This window comes from Salmo salar, chromosome ssa05 (genome assembly GCF_905237065.1).
Source record: "Salmo salar chromosome ssa05, Ssal_v3.1, whole genome shotgun sequence".
Classification (NCBI taxonomy): Eukaryota; Metazoa; Chordata; class Actinopteri; order Salmoniformes; family Salmonidae; genus Salmo; species Salmo salar.
In genome coordinates, this window is record NC_059446.1 from 1,875,112 (window position 1) to 1,898,917 (window position 23,806).

The following is a 23,806-nucleotide window of genomic DNA, read 5'->3' on the forward strand; positions in this document are numbered from 1 at the left end:
CCTCCTCATCACTATCACTATCTGAAGAGAGAGGATTACCTCCTCATCATTATCACTATCTGAAGAGAGAGGATTACCTCCTCATCACAATCTGAAGAGAGAGGATTACCACCTCATCACTATCTGAAGAGAGAGGATTACCTCCTCATCACTATCTGAAGAGAGAGGATTACCTCCTCATCATTATCACTATCTGAAGAGAGAGGATTACCTCCTCATCACTATCTGAAGAGAGAGGATTACCTCCTCATCACTATCTGAAGAGAGAGGATTACCTCCTCATCACTATCTGAAGAGAGAGGATTACCTCCTCATCACTATCTGAAGAGAGAGGATTACCTCCTCATCTATCCGAATAGAGAGGATTACCTTTTTGCATGGAGGTCTATGAAAGAGTGTCAAATTACCTGAAGCTTATTAATGAAATAGAGTGAACTGTTTAGGTTGATCCAAGTGGACACGTGGCATTCTGCAACTTTCAGAAAAACAACTTAGTTGTGTCTGTTATTCACACGCCGTATCTGCCCTCTCATTGGGTAGAATGGTCCCACCTGATCTCGCCTCCTGTCTTCCATCTTTGAGGACATGTACAGTGCCTTCAGAAAGTTTTCATACCCCTTGACTTATTCCATGTTTTGTTGTGTTAAAGTCTCAATTCAAAATTGATGAAATATTTATTTCCACCCTTCTACACACAATAACCCATAATGAAACAAGTGAAAACATGCTTTTTGACAAATTTTGGGAAAATCAAATACAGAAATATATAATTTACGTAAGTATTCTGAGTCAATACTTTGTAGAAGGACCTTCGGCAGCGATTACAGTGGTGAGTCTTTTTGGGGTAAGTCTTTAAGAGCTTTCAATACCTGGAGCTTGGCCATTTTTCTTTTCAAAATAATTAAAGCTCTATCAAATTGGTTGTTGATCATTGCTTGACAACGAAGCGGTCTGAATACTTTACAAATGCACTGTATGTGATACCCAGGCATGAGGGTAGCACCTGCTCCAGCACAGACAGACAGATGAGAGAGAGAGAGAGATTTGAAATGTGAAACCCTTATTAAAGGTTTCAAAGACCTCTCTGATGAGGACAGGCTACCCGTCCTGTTGGGGGAGGACGCAGAGAGCTGTGGGTTGGCAGCGCACTACATTGCTGCCTGCCATAAGTTGAGGGACAGTGTTTGACAGACCAATCAACCTGCACATGTCCTCTACTGTACGCTTATTGTTATTGTTGAATGTTTGTGTCACTCCCTGACTTTAGAGATCCCTTTTATTCTCTATTTGGTTAGGTCAGGGTGTGATTTGGGTGGGCAATCTATGTTTTCTATTTCTTTGTTGGCCGGGTATTGTTCCCAATCAGATGCAGCTGTCTATCGTTGTCTCTGATTGGGGATCATATTTAGGCTGCCTTTTTTCCACCTTTAGTTTGTGGGATCTTGTTTTTGGTACTGTGCTTTGTAGCCCTACTGAACGTTACGTTTTCGTTTGTATTTGTTTTGTTTTCGGTGTTCATTGAATAAAGAAAGATGTACGCCTACCACGCTGCACCTTGGTCCAATCCTTCCAACAACGAACGTAACAGAATGGTTATTTTGACCCTTGGTTATTGTTGTTACTGTTGTTCCGTTGACAATTTTGATTCTTATTTTTTTTCAGGTCAACCAGTGAAGAACAAAACACCATTGTAAATACAACCCATATTTATGTTTATTTATTTTCCATTTGTACTTTAACTATTTGCACATAATATGACATTTCCAATGTCTTAATTCTTTTGGAACTTTTGTGAGGGTAATGTTTACTGTTCATTTTTATTGTTTATTTCACTTTTGTTTATTATCTAGTTCACTTGCTTTGGCAATGTTAGCATATGTTTCCCCATGTGCCAATAAAGCCATTTGAATTGAATTGAAATTGAATTTTATTTAATTAACAGTATGTGGATAGAAACGCATTCATCAAAACTTCCAAAAACTCCAGCAGGCTTGAGAATAACAGTCTGATCCGAACACAGAGTGACTGACTGGCTGCACCCGCTATAAAATGGGACCGGAGTTAAAACGGAGATTTTCTGTTTGAAATCCACGCAAGATATGAGGACTGTCTGCGGCTCTTTGACTTTCTTCAGAGGGAAAATAATAGAGGCACCGGGGGGGCGTTTGAGATAGAAGTGATATAATGATAAGACGCCAAGCGGTTTAATAAGAGGTCATTTATTAAGAGTTCTATCGGGGATGGATTCTGAATTTAGTAGCGTGATGCAGTGAAACACGTAGTTTATCAACTCTGTGTCAACTTCCATCGGTGTTTTAATGATGACTGCGGCTTTCATTCCGGAATCTGTTCCATATTTCAATACATCACAAACTATCGCCAGTTTCCTGCTCTTGTTTCCGTTGTGGTTTTTTTATCAGCAGAAAGACACAGAGAGCCGAGCAAGGGGGGACAGCCTAGTACGGAGTGAAGAGTAACTGGCTGGGATAGTTAGTTCAGAAGACTAGTGATCTCCTACAGCGGCAGCAGGACGAGGCAGTGGCAGAGCGAGAGAAAAAAAACCCACAAAGGCTGCAGCAGCATCGTACAATAATCAAAGTTGGAATGAAACGATATATTTTGTCAGTCATGATGCGGCACGCAAAGCGGGGATGCAAGCCAGGCGTGGCTTGCGTTTCAATATCCATTATGTATATAACCAGCCTGTCCGTCTGATAAACACACCAATCTAAGTGATGAGTAGTAAAGGACACGTCATTATTAAAGAAAGGAACCGATTTACCGAAGAGGAGGAGGTGAATTACGCATTACGCCGGGTAACATACCTTCGTGGCTTTTTTTTTTGTTGTTTTGTTTTGCGCATGGGATTTAACTTCCTATGTTGAACGGTAAACTTCTTTGATTCAACGGACATTTTAATTGCATTAACAGATCCCTTCAGTTGTGCGCCATGGCGGAGGTTGGGAGCTTTCTAGGGACACTCGACTTGGATTTACAGAGTTTCCCCGCACTAGGAAGTATGCCCTTGGCAGAGGCGCCAGCGGGGTTACTGGATGAGAGGCTGGGACAGATTGAGGGGAGGTTACAGCGAGGCTCGCTGACAGATTTCGAGCACCTTAAAGGGATTCTGAGGCGGAGGCAGCTGTACTGTCGGACCGGCTTCCAGCTGGAGATATTCCCCAACGGGACCGTGTACGGGACAAGACAAGACCATAGCAGATTCGGTGAGTTTTTACCAGTTGCATGTGAACTTCGTGTGGTTTTGTGTGCAAAGACCAAGAGAAACATCTTTTGCAACAACTTTTAAATTTGACACCTGGTTATTTATTTGCCGGGGTTTCTTTTCACAAGGAGTTGAGATGCCTTTGATGATAGAGGAGCACCTTTCTCTGTCTTTCCGGTACCAGATGTGTCATATTGAACCGGTAACAGATGATGTGTCATATTGAACCGGTAACAGATGATGTGTCATATTGAACCGGTAACAGATGATGTGTCATATTGAACCGGTAACAGATGATGTGTCATATTGAACCGGTAACAGATGATGTGTCATATTGAACCGGTAACAGATGATGTGTCATATTGAACCGGTAACAGATGATGTGTCATATTGAACCATAACAGACGATGTGTCATATTGAACCGGTAACAGATGATGAGTCATATTGGAACCTCATATTGAACCGGTAACAGATGATGTGTCATATTGAACCGGTAACAGATGATGTGTCATATTGAACCATAACAGACGATGTGTCATATTGAACCGGTAACAGATGATGTGTCATATTGAACCGGTAACAGATGATGTGTCATATTGAACCGGTAACAGATGATGTGTCATATTGAACCATAACAGATGATGTGTCATATTGAACCATAACAGATGATGTGTCATATTGAACCGGTAACAGATGATGTGTCATATTGAACCATAACAGACGATGTGTCATATTGAACCGGTAACAGATGATGTGTCATATTGAACCTCATATTGAACCGGTAACAGATGATGTGTCATATTGAACCGGTAACAGATGATGTGTCATATTGAACCGGTAACAGATGATGTGTCATATTGAACCGGTAACAGATGATGTGTCATATTGAACCATAACAGATGATGTGTCATATTGAACCATAACAGATGATGTGTCATATTGAACCGGTAACAGATGATGTGTCATATTGAACCATAACAGACGATGTGTCATATTGAACCGGTAACAGATGATGTGTCATATTGAACCTCATATTGAACCGGTAACAGATGATGTGTCATATTGAACCGGTAACAGATGATGTGTCATATTGAACCATAACAGACGATGTGTCATATTGAACCGGTAACAGATGATGTGTCATATTGAACCGGTAACAGATGATGTGTCATATTGAACCATAACAGATGATGTGTCATATTGAACCGGTAACAGATGATGTGTCATATTGAACCGGTAACAGATGATGTGTCATATTGAACCGGTAACAGAAGGATTTTACTGCAGGCCATTTGATTCCTATTATGGCCCACTGCTCAGAATATGATTAGTCATATTGCTGAAGGAATTCTGGTGTGTGTGTGTGTGTGTGTGTGTGATGTGTGTGTGTGTGTGTGTGTGATATGTGTGTGTCTGTGTGATGTGTGTGTGTGTGTGATGTGTGTGTGTCTGTGTGATGTGTGTGTGTGTGTGTGTGTGTGTGTGTGTGTGTGTGTGTGTGTGTTATCCAGTCAGCAGGACAGCCACATGCCTTCCTTCCCCCCGTCCGACCCACCCTCAGCGGGGCGCTGGAGCACCTGGCAGGCAAGCAGGTGGCTCCCCTGAGAGAGAGAGAGAGAGCTGGACAGGCTGTGGTCCGTGTCTGCTTCTCTGTTTAACTGGTTCTAAGGGACCTGTCGCCTGGCCCACACACCGGCTCGCTCTCTCTCTCCTAATTCTACTATTAATACGAATCATTGGAGGTGTGGTTCCAATCACTATCGCAGACACATGAGGTCACGGAGAACAAATGCACATTCTCTGCATGTCTTGTCCATGCAGTCATTCTGCAGGTGCAGCCTCTCTGTTTGGCTCACTGCCTGCCTGCCTGCCAGGGAGAGAAAGAGAGAGTTGGGGAGAGATTGATGGAGAGAGAGTGAGATGGGGAGAGAGTGATGAGAGGGACAGAGTGATGGGGAGAGAGTGATGGGAGAGAGAGAGAGATATGAGGAGAGAGGGTGAGAGACAGAGAGGGAGATGGGGAGCGAGTGATGGGGGAGAGAGACATAGGGAGAGAGAGAGAGAGAGAGAGAGAGAAAGAGAGATGGGGAGAGAGAGATGGGGAGGGAGAGAAAGAGAGAGGAAGAGGGGAGAGAGAGAGAGAGAGAGAGAGGAAGATGGGGAGAGGTGGAGAGAGAGAGATGGGGAGAGAGAGAGAGGAAGATGGGGAGAGAGAGAGAGATGAGAGAGAGGAAGATGGGGAGAGGGAGAGATGGGGAGAGAGAGAGATGGGAGAGAGGGAGAGAGGGAGATGGGGAAAGAGAGAGAGAGAGAGATGAGGAAAGAGAGAGAAGGGGAGAGACAGAGATGGGGAGTTAGAGAGAGAGATGGGGAGAGAAAATGAGAGCGAGGGGGCGAGAGAGAGAGAAAGAGAGAGTTAGGGGGAGGGGAAGAGAGATGGGGAGAGAGAGAGTTGGGGAGAGAGATGGGAGAGAGAGAGATTGATGGGGAAAGAGAGAGAGATGGGGAGAGATGTGAAGAAAGAGATGGGAGGGGGGGAAGAGAGAGAAGGGGAGAGAGGGAGAGATGGGGAGAGAGAGAGATGGGGAGAGAGAGAGAGAGATTGATGGGAAAGAGAGAGAGATGGGGAGAGATATGGAGAGAGAGATGGGAGGTTAGAGAGAGTGTGTGATGGGGAAGAGATAGACAGAGAGAGAGAAAGAGATGGGGAAAGAGATTGTGAAAGAGAGAGAGAAAGAGATAGGGAAAGAGAGAGACAGAGAGATGTGGAAAGAGAGAAACAGAGAGAGAGAGAGAGAGAGAGAGAGAGGGGAAGAGAGAGAGAGAGAAAGAAGAGCGAGGGGGAGAGAGACAGAGAGAGAAAGAGAGAGCGAGGGGCGAGAGAGAGATGGGAAGAGAGAGACTGGTGGGGAGAGAAGGAGAAAGAGACAGAGAGAAATGGGGAGAGAGAGATGGGGAAAGAGAGAGAGGGGGGGAGAGGGGAGAGAGAGGGAGAAAGAGACAGAGAGAAATGGGAGAGAGAGACGGGGAAAGAGAGAGACAGAGAGAGAGAGGGGGGAGAGAGCATTCCACAGCATGCAATCACAGCAGCAAGATGTGACCTGTTGCCACAAGAAAAGATCAACCATTGAAGAACAAACACCATTGTAAATACAACCTATATTTATGCTTAATTATTTCCCCTTTTGTACTTTAACCATTTGTACATCATTACACCACTGTATATAGACATAATATGACATTTGTAATGTCTTTATTCTTTTGGAGCTTTTGTGAGTGTAATGTTTACTGTTCATTTGTTTGTATACGTTTATTTCACTTTTGTTTATTATCTACTTCACTTGCTTTGACATGTTTCCCATGTCAATAAAGACCCTTGAATTGAATTGAGAGAGAAAGAGAGAGAGAGAGAGAGAGAGAGAGAGAGAGAGAGAGAGAGAGAGAGAGAGAGAGAGAGAGAGAGAGAGAGAGAGAGAGAGAGAGAGAGAGAGAGAGAGAGAGAGAGAGAGAGAGAGAGAGAGAGAGAGAGAGAGAGCCGGTAGTGTACAGGTCTGAACAGGGCTGAGTAGGGCTGAAGAGGGCTGAGTAGGAATAAACAGGGCTGAGTAGGGCTGAGTAGGGATAAACAGGGCTGAGTAGGGATAAACAGGGCTGAGTAGGGATAAACAGGGCTGAGGAGGGCTGAGTAGGGATAAACAGGGCTGAGTAGGGATAAACAGGGCTGAGTAGGGATAAACAGGGCTGAGTAGGGCTGAGTAGGGATAAACAGGGCTGAGTAGGGATAAACAGGGCTGAGTAGGGATAAACAGGGCTGAGTAGGGATAAACAGGGCTGAGTAGGGATAAACAGGGCTGAGTAGGGATAAACAGGGCTGAGTAGGGCTGAGTAGGGATAAACAGGGCTGAGTAGGGATAAACAGGGCTGAGTAGGGATAAACAGGGCTGAGTAGGGATAAACAGGGCTGAGTAGGGATAAACAGGGCTGAGGAGGGCTGAGTAGGGATAAACAGGGCTGAGTAGGGATAAACAGGGCTGAGTAGGGCTGAGTAGGGATAAACAGGGCTGAGTAGGGCTGAGTAGGGATAAACAGGGCTGAGTAGGGATAAACAGGGCTGAGGAGGGATAAACAGGGCTGAATAGGGATAAACAGGGCTGAGGAGGGATAAACAGGGCTGAGTAGGGATAAACAGGGCTGAGTAGGGATAAACAGGGCTGAGGAGGGATAAACAGGGCTGAGTAGGGCTGAGTAGGGATAAACAGGGCTGAGTAGGGATAAACAGGGCTGAGTAGGGATAAACAGTGCTGAGTAGGGATAAACAGGGCTGAGTAGGGCTGAGTAGGGATAAACAGGGCTGAGGAGGGATAAACAGGGCTGAGTAGGGCTGAGTAGGGATAAACAGGGCTGAGTAGGGATAAACAGGGCTGAGTAGGGATAAACAGGGCTGAGTAGGGATAAACAGGGCTGAGTAGTGATAAACAGGGCTGAGTAGGGATAAACAGGGCTGAGTAGGGATAAACAGGGCTGAGTAGGGATAAACAGGGCTGAGTAGGGATAAACAGGGCTGAGTAGGGATAAACAGGGCTGAGTAGGGATAAACAGGGCTGAGTAGGGATAAACAGGGCTGAGTAGGGCTGAGTAGGGCTGAGTAGGGATAAACAGGGCTGAGTAGGGATAAACAGGGCTGAGTAGGGATAAACAGGGCTGAGTAGGGCTGAGTAGGGCTGAGTAGGGATAAACAGGGCTGAGTAGGGATAAACAGGGCTGAGGAGGGATAAACAGGGCTGAGGAGGGATAAACAGGGCTGAGTAGGGATAAACAGGGCTGAGTAGGGATAAACAGGGCTGAGTAGGGCTGAGTAGGGATAAACAGGGCTGAGTAGGGATAAACAGGGCTGGGTGGTCTGCCCACTCCAGGAAGGTGTTTGATTCTGGCTTCACTTTGGGTTAGAGCAGGTGTCCGTGCTGGGAGGCTGGGAGAGAGAAGAGAGGGAGGGTTCCCTGCCAGCATCATCGTAGAGGATCAGAGAGTTCTTCCCTTTCATTCCCTGGCAGCATCATCGTAGAGGATCAAAGATTTCTGCCCTTTCATTCCCTGGCAGCATCATCGTAGAGGATCAAAGATTTCTGCTCTTTCATTCCCTGCCAGCATCATCGTAGAGGATCAAAGATTTCTGCTCTTTCTTTCCCTGGCAGCATCATCGTAGAGGATCAGAGAGTTCTTCCCTTTCATTCCCTGCCAGCATCATCGTAGAGGATCAGAGAGAGCTGCTCTTTCATTCCCTGCCAGCATCATTGTAGAGGATCAGAGAGAGCTGCTCTTTCATTCCCTGGCAGCATCATTGTAGAGGATCAGAGAGTTCTGCTCTTTCATTCCCTGCCAGCATCATCGTAGAGGATCAAAGAGTTCTGCTCTTTCATTCCCTGCCAGCATCATCGTAGAGGATCAGAGAGTTCTGCCCTTTCATTCCCTGGCAGCATCATCGTAGAGGATTAGGGAGCAGGACGAGGCTGTTTGCGTCTCCAAATGGCATCCTATTGCCCTGGTCAAAAGTAGTGCACTACATTTGGACCACAGCCCGGGTGTTGTTGTGTCCTGGCCAGGGGAGGACCGGACGTTAAACACCAATAAACAGTCAGCTGTGGTAGTGTTTATCCAGTTTATATAAACTAATAGAAAACATCCTTGTTCAGGTTTCAGGTAGAGACCAAATACTGTGGGAAAAACATTCAATATGTTCTGTCTATGGGCTCTGGTCAAAAGTAGCACACTATAAAGGGAATAATAGGGTGCCATTTGGGACGCACTTCATAGAGAGAAACACCTAGAACGAGTGGGACGCACCTCACTTTATCAGAGTGCTATGAGCCCTGGTCAAAAGTGCACTATATAGGGAGTAGGGTTCCATAGGGCTCTGGTATAAAGTAGTGCACTATATAGGGAGTAGGGTTCCATAGGGCTCTGGTATAAAGTAGTGCACTATATAGGGAATAGGGTTCCATAGGGCTCTGGTATAAAGTAGTGCACTATATAGGGAATAGGGTTCCATAGGGCTCTGGTCTAAAGTAGTGCACTATATAGGGAATAGGGTTCCATAGGGCTCTGGTCTAAAGTAGTGCACTATATAGGGAATAGGGTTCCATTTGGGGCTCAAACCTTCAAAGTTCTCGTATGAATATTTGCTACTAACACCAAGAACTGGACCCGCGGCGGCTCCACCCGGGCCAGCGCCCCGTGCTTCCATGGCGACCCTCCTACTAGTCACGGCGTAGCTTGGCAACGGCCCACGCAGCCATCAGGAGGGTAACAGTAGCCCTGTCCCTAGATCAGTATCATGCCAACATAATTGTACATAGTGGGAGACTTGTGTTGTTTAGCGTCCTATTGCGACAGTTCCCAGGACAGTCTTCTAGGTAATGGATAGAGTTGGTTATATTTCTATTCTATATGCTATTCACCCAGGCTAGGACAGACTGTGTGTTATCTAACTCTAAACACTATGCTAGTCACCCAGGCTAGGACAGACTGTGTGTTATCTAGCTCTAAACACTGTGCTAGTCACCCAGGCTAGGACAGACTGTGTGTTATCTAGCTCTAAACACTGCTGCTCTCCAGAAGTTGTATGGGGTGATCACCGAGTCAAACCTTATTAACGTCCAAAGCTTCGCAAAGCTCTGCAATGTTTTGTTGTCTGTTAAGTTTTTTTTTTTTAAATCACAGGTCTACTACACCTGTAAGCGAGCCACGGCTCAGAGAGCGCTGAGAGTGAAGCGGACTGTTCATCAGCTGATATTCAGAAGCTCCATTCTGGGCTTCTGAAACCTCTGGATATTCATTCAGAACCTAACAGCAGTGTACATTCCTCAGTGCCTCAAGTTCTCCGATGAACTGTATCCAACTTTCCAAGATGGCGTAGCAGACGGGGTATTACTTTTTGTATTTTTCGTCCTTTTTTTTGTTGCATTATTTTAAATTTCTTTTCAATCTCTTTTTCCATTTTTAAATTAAATATACGGGTCAATCGACCACCCCTCATCACTGTCAAACGCTCCCTAAAACCCTTCATTGAGCAGGCCTTTCTAATCGACCTGGCCCGGGTATCCTGGAAGGATAATGACCTCATCCCATCAGACGAGGATGCCTGGTTATTCTTTAAAAGTAATTTCCTCACCATCTTAAATAAGCATGCCACTTTTCAAAAAAATTTAGAACTAAGAACAGATATAGCCCTTGGTTCACTCCAGACCTGACTGCCCTTAACCAGCACAAAAACATCCTGTGGCGGACTGCATTAGCATCGAATAGTCCCTGCGATATGCAACTTTTCCGGGAAGTCGGGAACCAATACACGCAGTCAGTCAGGAAAGCAAAGACTAGCTTTTTCAAACAGAAATTTGCATCCTGTAGCTCTAACTCCAAAAAGTTTTGGGACACTGTAAAGTCCATGGTGAACAAGAGCACCTCCTCGCAGCTGCCCACTGCAATGAGGCTAGGTAACACGGTCACCACCGATAAATCCACGATAATTTAGAATTTCAATAAGCATTTCTCTACGGCTGGCCATGCTTTCCACCTGGCTACTCCAACCCCGGCCAACAGCTCCGCGCCCCCCGCAGCTACTTGCCTGAGCCTCCCCAGCTTCTCCTTCATCCAAATCCAGAGAGAAGATGTTCTGAAAGAGCTGCAAAACCTGGACCCGTACAAATCAGCCGGGCTAGACAATCTGGACCCGCTCGTTCTAAAATTATCCGCCGCCATTGTTGCAACCTCTATTACTAGCCTGTTCAACCTCTCTTTTGTATCGTCCAAGATCCCTAAAGATTGGAAAGCTGCCGCGGTCATCCCCCTCTTCAAAGGGGGTGACACTCTAGACCCAAACTGCTATAGACCGATATCCATCCTGCCCTGCCTTTCTAAATTCTTCGAAAGCCAAGTCAATAAACAGATCACTGACCATTTCGAATCCCACCGTGCCTTCTCTGCTGTGCAATCCGGTTTCCGAGCTGGTCACAGGTGCACCTCAGCCACGTTCAAGGTACTAAACGACATCATAACCTCCATCGATAAAAGACAGTACTGTGCAGCCGTCTTCATCGACCTGGCCAAGGCTTTCGACTCTGTCAATCACCGTATTCTTATCGGCACTCTCAATAGCCTTGGTTAGAAGCACAAGCATTTTGCTACACTTGCATTAACACCTGCTAACCATGTGTATGTGACAAATAAATTTGATTTGATTTGGTTTCTCAAATGACTGCCTCGCCTGGTTCACCAACTACTTCTCAGATAGAGTTCAGTGTGTTAAATCAGAGGGCCTGTTGTCCGGACTTCTGGCAGTTTCTATGGGGGTACCACAGGGTTCAATTCTCGGGCCAACTCTTTTCTCTGTATATTTCAATGATGTCACTCTTGCTGCAGGTGATTCCCTGATCCACCTCTCCGCAGACGACACCATTCTGTATACATCTGGCCCTTCCTTGGACACTGTGTTAACAACCCTCCAAACGAGCTTCAATGCCATACAACAATACTTCCGTGGTCTCCAACTGCTCTTAAACACTAGTAAAACCAAATGCATGCTCTTCAACCGTTCGCTGCCCGCACCCGCCCCGCCCGACAAGCATCACTACTTTGGACGGTTCTAACTTAGAATATGTGGACAACTATAAATACCTAGGTGTCTGGCTAGCCTGTAAACTCTCCTTCCAGACTCACATTAAACATCTCCAATCCAAGGTTAAATCTAGAATCGGCTTCCTATTTCACAACAAAGGCTCCTTCACTCACGCCGCCAAACATACCCTCGTAAAACTGACTATCCTACCGATCCTCGACTTCGGCGATGTCATTTACAAAATAGCTTCCAATACTCTACTCAGCGAACTGGATGCAGTCTATCACAGTGCCATCCGTTTTGTTACCAAAGCACCATATACCACCCACCACTGCAACCTGTATGCTCTAGTCGGCTAGCCCTCGCTACATATTCGTCGCCAGACCCACTGGCTCCAAGTCGATGCTAGGTAAAGCTCAGCTCACTGGTCACGATAACAACACCCACCCGTAGCACGCGCTCCAGCAGGTATATCTCACTGGTCATCCCCAAAGCCAACATATCCTTTGGCCGCCTTTCCTTCCAGTTCTCTGCTGCCAATGACTGGAACGAATTGAAAAAAATCACTGAAGTTGGAGACTTATATCTCCCTCATTAACTTCAAGCATCGGCTGTCATCGGCATCGGCTAACCGATCGCTGCAGCTGTACACAGCCCGTCTGTAAATAGCCCAACCAATTACTTACCTCATCTCCATATTGTTTTTATTAACTTTTTGCTCTTTTGCACACCAGTATTTCTACTTGCACATCCTCATCTGCTCATCTATCACTCCAGTGTTATTTGCTAAATTGTAATTATTTCGCCACTCTGGCCTATTTTTTTGCCTTACCTCCTTACTCCATTTGCACACACTGTATATATAGACTTTCTATTTTGTTATTGGCTGTATGTTTGTTTATTCCATGTGTAACTCTGTGCTGTTGTTTTTGTCGCAATCTTGGCCAGGTCGCAGTTGTAAATGAGAACTTGTTCTCAACTGGCCTACCTGGTTAAATAAAGGTGAAATATATATTTATTTTGAACTTGAAAAGTGGAAAAGCCTTGTCCACCTCCATGCCCTTCAGGATGTTGATGCTCTCTGTGTCCTGTGAGATCCCTAAACGCGTACGTGGAGCAGACTCAGGCGATCCGTCGCTCTGATCAGCCTAAGGGAGTTGTCACCTCCTGGGCACTGCTTTAAGGGAGTTGTCACCTCCTGGGCACTGCTTTAAGGGAGTTGCCACCTCCTGGGCACTGCTTTAAGGGAGTTGTCACCTCCTGGGCACTGCTTTAAGGGAGTTGTCACTTCCTGGGCACTGCTTTAAGGGAGTTGCCACCTCCTGGGCACTGCTTTAAGGGAGTTTCCACCTCCTGGGCACTGCTTTAAGGGAGTTTCCACCTCCTGGGCACTGCTTTAAGGGAGTTGCCACCTCCTGGGCACTGCTTAAGGGAGTCCCCCTCTCTGACATACAGTACCAGTCAAAAGTTTGGACACACATACTCATTCAAGGGTTTGTCTTTATTTTCTACATTGTAGAATAATAGTGAAGACAGCAAAACTATGAAATAACACATTCGGAATCATGTAGTAACCAAAAGAGTGTTAAACAAATCCAAATATATTTTAGATTATTCAAAGTAGCCACCCTTTGCCTTGATGACAGCTTTGCACACTCTTGTCATTCTCTCAACCAGCTTCACCTGGAATGCTTTTTCAACAGTCTTGAAGGAGATCCAAAATATGCTGATCCCTTGTTTGTTGCTTTTCGTTTACTCTGCGGTCCAACTCATCCCAAACCATCTCAATTGAGTTGAGGTTGGGTGATTGTGGAGGCCAAGTTATCTGATGCAGCACTCCATCAATCTCCTTCTTGGTCAAATAGCCCTTACACAGCCTGGAGGTGTGTTGGGTCATTGTCCTGTTGAAAAACAAATGATAGTCCCACTAAGCCCAAACCAGATGAGATGGCGTATCGCTGCAGAATGCTGTGGCAGCCATCCTGGTTAAGTGTGCATTGAATTCTAAATAAATCACTGACAGTGTCACCAGCAAAGCACCCCCACAACATCACACCTCCTCCTCCATGCTTCACGGTGGGAACCACACATGAGGAGATCATACGTTTACTTACTCTTCGTCTCACAAAGACGCAGAGTAAGGACAGGTTTCCACCGGTCTAATGTCCATTGCTCGTGTTTGTTGTCCCAAGCAAGTCTCTTCTTTATTATTGGTGTCCTTTAGTAGTGGTTTCTTTGCAGCAATTCAAAGGCCTGATTCACGCAGTCACCTCTGAACAGTTGATATTGAAATGTGTCTGTTACTTGAACTCTGTGAAGCATTTATTTGGGCTGCAATCTGAGGTGATGTTAACTCTAATGAACTTATCCTCTGCAGCAGAGGTAACTCTGGATCTTCCTTTCCTGTGGCGGTCCTCATGAGAGCCTGCTTCATCATAGCGCTTGATGGTTTTTGCAACTGCACTTGAAGAAACTTTCAAAGTTCTTGACATTTTCCAGATTGACTGACCTTCATGTCTTAAAGTAATGATGGACTGACGTTTCTCTTTGCTTATTTGAGCTGTTCTTGCCATAATATAGACTTGGTCTTTTACCAAATAGGGCTATCTTCTGTATACCACCCCTACCTTGTCACAACACAACTGATTGGCTCAAACGCATTAAGAAGGAAAGAAATTCCACAAATTAACTTTTAATAAGGCACATCTGTTAATTGAAATTCATTCCAGGGGACTACCTCATGAAGCTGGTTGAGAGAATGCCAAGAGTGTGCAAAGATGTCATCAAGGCAAAGGGTGGCTACTTTTGAAGAATGTGAAATTTAAAATATGTTTTGATTTGTTTAACACTTTTTGGTTATTACATGATTTCATGTGTTATTTCATAGTTTTGATGTCTTCACTATTATTCTACAATGTTGAAAATAGTAAAAAAATAAAGAAAAACCCTTGAATGAGTAGGTGTGTGTGTCCAAACTTTTGACTGGCACTGTATATTAAAAAAAATGTGGACGCACAAAACATTTTAGGCAACAGGGATCTTGATCCAGGAGGGGATTTAATGTCTCTGCTGTAACCAATAAGCTTGATCTTGACATCTACTCTCTTAGCTAGCAAGTTAGCAAGTTAGCAAGTTAGCAAGTTAGCAAGTTAGCAAAGAAAATGCAAAGCTGGAGCCCTGTGCTGGATGTCATTTATTTGGTTTCTTCTAGTTCTACTTCTATAACTTCTAGTTCTACTTCTATAATTTCTAGTCCTACTTCTATAACTTATAGAGCTACTTCTATAACTTATAGATCTACTTCTATAAATTCTATATCTTCTAGTTCTACTTCTATAACTTATAGTTCTACTTCTATAACTTCTAGTTCTACTTCTATAACTTATAGTTGTACTTCTATAATTTCTAGATCTACTTCTATAACTTATAGTTCTACTTCTATAACTTCTAGTTCTACTTCTATAACTTATAGTTGTACTTCTATAATTTCTAGATCTACTTCTATAACTTATAGTTCTACTTCTATAACTTATAGTTCTACTTCTATAACTTATAGTTCTACTTCTATAACTTCTAGATCTACTTATATAACTTATAGATCTACTTCTATAACTTATAGATCTACTTATATAACTTATAGTTCTACTTCTATAACTTATAGATCTACTTCTATAAATTCTATATCTTCTAGTTCTACTTCTATAACTTATAGTTCTACTTCTATAACTTCTAGTTCTACTTCTATAACTTATAGTTGTACTTCTATAATTTCTAGATCTACTTCTATAACTTATAGTTCTACTTCTATAACTTCTAGTTCTACTTCTATAACTTATAGTTGTACTTCTATAATTTCTAGATCTACTTCTATAACTTATAGTTCTACTTCTATAACTTATAGTTCTACTTCTATAACTTATAGTTCTACTTCTATAACTTCTAGATCTACTTATATAACTTATAGATCTACTTCTATAACTTATAGATCTACTTCTATAACTTATAGTTCTACTTCTATAACTTATAGTTCTACTTCTATAACTTATAGATCTACTTCTATAACTTATAGATCTACTTCTATAACTTCTAGATCTACTTCTATAACGTATAGATCTACTTCTATAACTTATAGATCTACTTCTATAACTTATAGATCTACTTCTATAACTTCTAGATCTACTTATATAACTTCTAGATCTACTTCTATAACTTATAGTTCTACTTCTATAACGTCTAGATCTACTTCTATAACTTATAGATCTACTTCTATAACTTATAGATCTACTTCTATAACTTATAGATCTACTTCTATAACTTATAGTTCTACTTCTATAACTTATAGTTCTACATCTATAACTTCTAGATCTACTTCTATAACTTCTAGATCTACTTCTATAACTTATAGATCTACTTCTATAACTTATAGATCTACTTCTATAACTTATAGATCTACTTATATAACTTATAGATCTACTTCTATAACTTATAGTTCTACTTCTATAACTTATAGTTCTACATCTATAACTTCTAGATCTACTTCTATAACTTCTAGATCTACTTCTATAACTTATAGATCTACTTCTATAACTTATAGATCTACTTCTATAACTTATAGATCTACTTATATAACTTATAGATCTACTTCTATAACTTATAGATCTACTTATATAACTTATAGATCTACTTCTATAACTTATAGATCTACTTCTATAACTTAGAGATCTACTTCTATAACTTATAGTTCTACTTCTATAACTTATAGTTCTACTTCTATAACTTCTAGATCTACTTCTATAACTTATAGATCTACTTCTATAACTTATAGATCTACTTCTATAACTTATAGATCTACTTCTATAACTTCTAGTTCTACTTCTATAACTTATATAACTTCTAGATCTACTTCTATAACTTCTATAACTTATAGATCTACTTCTATCACTTCTATAACTTATAGTTCTACTTCTATAATTTCTAGTTCTACTTCTATAACTTATAGTTCTACTTCTATAACTTATAGTTCTACTTCTATAATTTCTAGTTATACTTCTATAACTTATAGTTATACTTCTATAACTTATATAACTTCTAGATCTACTTCTATAACTTATATAACTTCTAGATCTACTTCTATAACTTCTATAACTTATAGTTCTACTTCTATAATTTCTAGATCTACTTCTCTAACTTCTATAACTTATAGTTCTACTTCTATAATTTCTAGATCTATCTCTATATCTCTTACAGGTGTTGTCTCTGTCCTCTCCATCGTGGAGTTCATCAGTCTGGCCAGTGCTATAAGTTAAACTATATCTCTGACAGGTTTTGTCTCTGTCCTCTCCAGGTATCCTAGAGTTCATCAGTCTGGCTGTAGGGCTGGTCAGTATTAGAGGAGTGGATGCAGGACTCTACCTGGGCATGAACGAGAGAGGAGAGCTCTATGGGTCGGTAAGTTAAACACTCCTCCTCTCCTCTTTCCGCCTCTACATATTCTCTCCTCCTCTTCTCTCCTCCCTCCTATCCTCTCCTCTCTCCTCTCCTTGCCTCCTCCCTCCCTCCTCTCCTCTCCTCCCTCCCCTCCTCCCTCCCTCCCTCCCTCCCTCCCTCCCTCCCTCCCTCCCTCCCTCCCTCCCTCCCTCCCTCCCTCCCTCCCTCCCTCCCTCCCTCCCTCCCTCCCTCCTGTCCTCCTCTCCTTTCCTCCCTCATCTCCTCTCCTCCTCTCCCCTCCTTCCTCTACTCCCTCTTCTCCCTCCTCTCCTCCTCTCCTTTCCTCCCTCTCCTCCCTCCCCTCCCCTCCTTCCTCTCCTCCCTGCCCTCCTCTCCCCTCCTCTCCTCTCCTCCATAGCCGAGGGAAGATGTTTTGAGTTGGGGGTGCTGGGGTGCTGGGGGGGGGGGTAGAATCATAAAACATTGCATGCATCTATGATTGCATTTGCGTAGTGGCATACAGTTGAGCAGACACGTTTTTAGGATTTCCACACATTTTCTTGTAGCAGATTCTGTAATTGTTTTTTGCATTTCATGCAATTCTATGTCATATACATGATAGAAGAATTTAGCATAATAGCCTATGGTAGCCTATAGCCTATGATAGCCTATAGCCTATGGTAACCTATGGTAGCCTATAGCCTATGGTAGCCTATGGTAGCCTATAGCCTATGATAGCCTATAGCCTATGGTAGCCTATGGTAGCCTATAGCCTATGGTAGCCTATAGCCTATGGTAACTTATGGTAGCCTATAGCCTATGGTAGCCTATGGTAGCCTATAGCCTATGGTAGCCTATAGCCTATGATAGCCTATAGCCTATGGTAACCTATGGTAGCCTATAGCCTATGGTAGCCTATGGTAGCCTATAGCCTATGGTAGCCTATAGCCTATGGTAACCTATAGCCTATGGTAGCCTATAGGCTATGGTAGCCTATAGCCTATGGTAGCCTATGGTAGCCTATAGGCTATGGTAGCCTATAGCCTATGGTAGCCTATGGTAGCCTATAGCCTATGGTAACCTATAGCCTATGGTAACCTATAGCCTATGGTAGCCTATTTAACTAGGCAAGTCAGTTAAGAACAAATTCTTATTTACAATGACGGCCCAGGAACAGTGGGTTCACTGCCTGTTCAGGGGCAGAATGACAGATTTGTACCTTGTCAGCTGGGGGATTTAAACTTGCAACCTACCCTGCCGCCCCTATAGCCTATGGTAGCCTATGTAGCCTATAGCCTATGGTAGCCTATGTAGCCTATAGCCTATGGTACCCTATAGTAGCCTATAGTAGCCTATAGCCTATGGTAGCCTATAGTAGCCTATAGCTTATGGTAGCCTATAGCCTATGGTAGCCTATAGCCTATGGTAGCCTATGTAGCCTATAGCCTATGGTAGCCTATAGCCTATGGTAGCATATAGCCTATGGTAGCCTATAGCCTATGGTAACCTATATCCTATGTAGCCTATAGCCTATGGTAGCCTATGGTAGCCTATGGTAGCCTATAGCCTATGGTAGCCTATAGCCTATGGTAGCCTATGTAGCCTATGGTAGCCTATAGCCTATGGTAGCCTATGGTAGCCTATGGTAACCTATATCCTATCCTATGTAGCCTATAGCCTATGGTAGCCTATGGTAGCCTATGGTAGCCTATAGCCTATGGTAGCATATAGCCTATGGTAGCCTATAGCCTATGGTAGCATATAGCCTATGGTAGCCTATAGCCTATGGTAGCCTATAGCCTATGGTAACCTATATCCTATGTAGCCTATAGCCTATGGTAGCCTATGGTAGCCTATAGCCTATGATAACCTATATCCTATGTAGCCTATAGCCTATGGTAGCCTATGGTAGCCTATAGCCTATGGTAGCCTATAGCCTATGTAGCCTGTAGCCTATGGTAGCCTATAGCCTATGGTAGCCTATAACCTATGGTAGTCTATAGCCTATGGTAGCCTATGGTAGCCTATAGCCTATGGTAGCCTATAGCCTATGGTAGCCTATGTAGCCTGTAGCCTATGGTAGCCTATAGCCTATGGTAGCCTATGGTAGCCTATAGCCTATGGTAGCCTATGGTAGCCTATAGCCTATGGTAGCCTATAACCTATGGTAGCCTATGGTAGCCTATGGTAGCCTATAGCCTATGGTAGCCTATAGCCTATGGTAGCCTATGGTAGCCTATGGTAGCCTATGGTAACCTATATCCTATCCTATGTAGCCTATAGCCTATGGTAGCCTATGGTAGCCTATGGCCTATGGTAGCATATAGCCTATGGTAGCCTATAGCCTATGGTAGCATATAGCCTATGGTAGCCTATAGCCTATGGTAGCCTATAGCCTATGGTAACCTATATCCTATGTAGCCTATAGCCTATGGTAGCCTATGGTAGCCTATAGCCTATGATAACCTATATCCTATGTAGCCTATAGCCTATGGTAGCCTATAACCTATGGTAGTCTATAGCCTATGGTAGCCTATGGTAGCCTATGGTAGCCTATAGCCTATGGTAGCCCATAGCCTATGGTAGCCTATAACCTATGGTAGCATATAGCCTATGGTAGCATATAGCCTATGGTAGCATATAGCCAATGGTAGCCTAAAAGTATATGGCCTTTTCTGTAGCCTACAAGCTGGAGATCAAATTAATGACAATTTCATGAGACAGACACTTTTTACATCTTGCACGTTTGCCTGTCAAGAACCCTAACCTAAATGGCGCCCAGTCATATAAAAAATGCTCTTCGTTGTGAATATGGCATAAACAAAGGACAGGTCAAGGGGCTAAATTGGCGTAATAATTAGTGAAAAATAAAATACGTTTCTGCTTCTGATTTCAAATCGGCTCTAGCTAACTCCTAATGAAGCTTAAATAGCCAAAACGATTAATCACAGGAATCAGGCTACAGTCCAGTATTACAGGCTGACACTGTAGGCTACAGTCCAGTATTACAGGCTGACACTGCAGGCTACAATCCAGTATTACAGGCTGACACTGCAGGCTACAGTCCAGTATTGTGGGATGACACTGCAGGCTACAGTCCAGTATTACAGGCTGACACTGCAGGCTACAGTCTAGTATTGTGGGATGACTCTGCAGGCTACAGTCCAGTATTACAGGCTGACACTGCAGGCTACAGTCCAGTATTACAGGCTGACACTGCAGGCTACAGTCCAGTATTACAGGCTGACACTGCAGGCTACAGTCCAGTATTGTGGGATGACACTGCAGGCTACAGTCCAGTATTACAGGCTGACACTGCAGGCTACAGTCCAGTATTACAGGCTGACACTGCAGGCTACAGTCTAGTATTACAGGCTGACACTGCAGGCTACAGTCCAGTATTACAGGCTGACACTGCAGGCTACAGTCCAGTATTACAGGCTGACACTGCAGGCTACAGTCCAGTATTACAGGCTGACACTGCAGGCTACAGTCCAGTATTGTGGGATGACACTGCAGGCTACAGTCCAGTATTACAGGCTGACACTGCAGGCTACAGTCCAGTATTGTGGGATGACACTGCAGGCTACAGTCCAGTATTACAGGCTGACACTGTAGGCTACAGTCCAGTATTACAGGCTGACACTGCAGGCTACAGTCCAGTATTACAGGCTGACACTGCAGGCTACAGTCCAGTATTACAGGCTGACACTGCAGGCTACAGTCCAGTATTACAGGCTGACACTGCAGGCTACAGTCCAGTATTGTGGGATGACACTGCAGGCTACAGTCCAGTATTACAGGCTGACACTGCAGGCTACAGTCCAGTATTACAGGCTGACACTGCAGGCTACAGTCCAGTATTACAGGCTGACACTGCAGGCTACAGTCCAGTATTACAGGCTGACACTGCAGGCTACAGTCCAGTATTACAGGCTGACACTGCAGGCTACAGTCCAGTATTGTGGGATGACACTGCAGGCTACAGTCCAGTATTACAGGCTGACACTGCAGGCTACAGTCCAGTATTACAGGCTGACACTGCAGGCTACAGTCCAGTATTACAGGCTGACACTGCAGGCTACAGTCCAGTATTACAGGCTGACACTGCAGGCTACAGTCCAGTATTACAGGCTGACACTGCAGGCTACAGTGCAGTATTACAGGCTGACACTGCAGGCTACAGTCCAGTATTACAGGCTGACACTGCAGGCTACAGTCCAGTATTGTGGGATGACACTGCAGGCTACAGTCCAGTATTACAGGCTGACACTGCAGGCTACAGTCCAGTATTACAGGCTGACACTGTAGGCTACAGTCCAGTATTACAGGCTGACACTGCAGGCTACAGTCCAGTATTACAGGCTGACACTGCAGGCTACAGTCCAGTATTACAGGCTGACACTGCAGGCTACAGTCCAGTATTTTAGTAATAACTCTGTAAGATTACTAATAATCTGAAGGTATGAATACTTTCAGAATCAATTGGAGTTCTTTCCCAGAGTTTCCAACTTTTATTTAACTTGGCAAGTCAGTTAAGAACAAATTCTTATTTACAATAAGAACCAAAATACAAAAGGCCTCCTGCAGGTAACGGGGGCTGGGATTAAAAATAACATTGAAATATAGGACAAAACACACATCACGACAAGAGAGACAACACTACATAGAGACCTCAGACAACAACATAGTTAGGCAGCAACACATGACAACACAACATGGTAGCAGCACAAAACATGGTATAAACATTATCGGGCACAGACAACAGCACAAAGGGCAAGAAGGTAGAGACAACAATACATCACGCTATACAGCCACAACTGTCAGTAAGAGTGTCCATGATTGAGTCTTTGAATGAAGAGATTGAGATAAAACTGTCCAGTTTGAGTGTTTGTTGCAGCTCGTTCCAGTCGCTAGCTGCAGCGAACTGAAAAGACGAGTGACCCAGGGATGTGTGTGTTTTGGGGACCTTTAACAGAATGTGACTGGCAGAACGGGTGTTGTATGTGGAGGATGAGGGCTGCAGTAGATATCTCAGATAGGGGGGAGTGAGGCCTAAGAGGGTTTTATAAATAAGCATCAACCAGTGGGTCTTGTGACGTGTATACAGAGATGACCAGTTTACAGAGTATAGAGTGCAGTGACGTGTCCTATAAGGAGCATTGGTGGCAAATCTGATGGCCGAATGGTTAAAGAACATCTAGCCACTCGAGAGCACCCTTACCTGCCGATCTATAAATTACATCTCTGTAATCTAGCATGGGTAGGATGGTCATCTGAATCAGGGTTAGTTTGGCAGCTGGGGTGAAAGAGGAGCGATTACAATAGAGGAAACCAAGTCTAGATTTAACTTTAGCCTGCAGCTTTGATATGTGATGAGAGAAGGACAGTGTACCATCTAGCCATACTCCCAAGTACTTGTATGAGGTGACTACCTCAAGCTCTAGGGGCCAGCTGAGTATTAGACTGTATCATCTGCATATAAATGGATGAGAGAGCTTCCTACTGCCTGAGCTATGTTGTTGATGTAAATTGAGAAGAGCATGGGGCCTAGGATCTAGCCTTGGGGTACTCCCTTGGTGTCAGGCTGTGGCTGAGACAGCAGATGTTCTGACTTTATACACTGCACTCTTTGAGAGAGGTAGTTAGCAAACCAGGCCAAAGACCCCTCAGAGACACCAATACTCCTTCGCCGGCCCACAAGAATGGAATGGTCTACCGTATCAAAAGCTTTGGCCAAGTCAATAAAAAAGCAGCACAACAAAAGCTTAGAATCAAGAAAGCCAGTCAGTTAATTATTGACAAGTTTTTCTAACACTTTTGATAAACAGGGAAAAATTTAAAAAAAGGCCTATAACAGTTAGGATCAGCTTGATCTCCCCCTTTAAATAAAGGATGAACCGTGGCTGCCTTCCAAGCAATGGGAACCTCCCCAGAGAGGAGAGACAGGTTTAAAAGGTCAGAGATAGGCTTGGTGATGATAGGGGCAGCAACCTTAAAGAAGAAAGGTTCTTAACCATCTGAACCAGATGTTTTTTTGGGGTGAAGTTTAAGGAGCTCCTTTAGCACCTCGGACTCAGTGACTGCCTGCAGGGAGAAACTTTGTAGTGGGGCAGAGGAAAAAGAGGGAGGAGCATAGGGGATAGTCGCATTAAATGGGGTGGGAGATGAGGAAATTTTGAGTGGGCAAGGAGGCATGGCTGAGTCAAACAGGAATCCTGACTTAATGAAGTCATAAAATCACAAGTGTAATACATCAAAATAAATCTTAACTTCTTGTTAATCCAGCCGCTGTGTCATATTTCAAAAAGTCTTTACGGCGAAAGCAAACCATGCGATTATCTGAGGACAGCGCACCGCACACAAACACATGAAAAAAAAAAATAATATATCAGAAATAGCGATATAAAATATGCCTTACCTTTGATGATCTTCTTCTGTTGGCACTCCAAAAGGTCCCAGTTACATCACAAATGGTCCTTTTGTTCGATAATGTCCTTCTTTATATCCATAAAAACTCAGTTTAGCTGGCGCGCTTCAGTCA

The 23,806-nt window shown here is 43.7% G+C and overlaps 1 protein-coding gene across 1 annotated transcript in view; it reads left to right on the plus strand.

The window, feature by feature from the left end:
* Window positions 1-2,950: 2,950 nt before the first annotated feature.
* Window positions 2,951-23,806, plus strand: part of LOC106604097 (fibroblast growth factor 16) — a 46,257-nt gene continuing 25,401 nt past the window's right edge. The window contains exons 1-2 of the mRNA XM_045719404.1: window positions 2,951-3,224; window positions 17,180-17,283. Of these exons, the coding sequence (XP_045575360.1) occupies window positions 2,951-3,224; window positions 17,180-17,283 (378 nt within the window). The remainder of the gene's footprint in view (window positions 3,225-17,179; window positions 17,284-23,806) is intronic.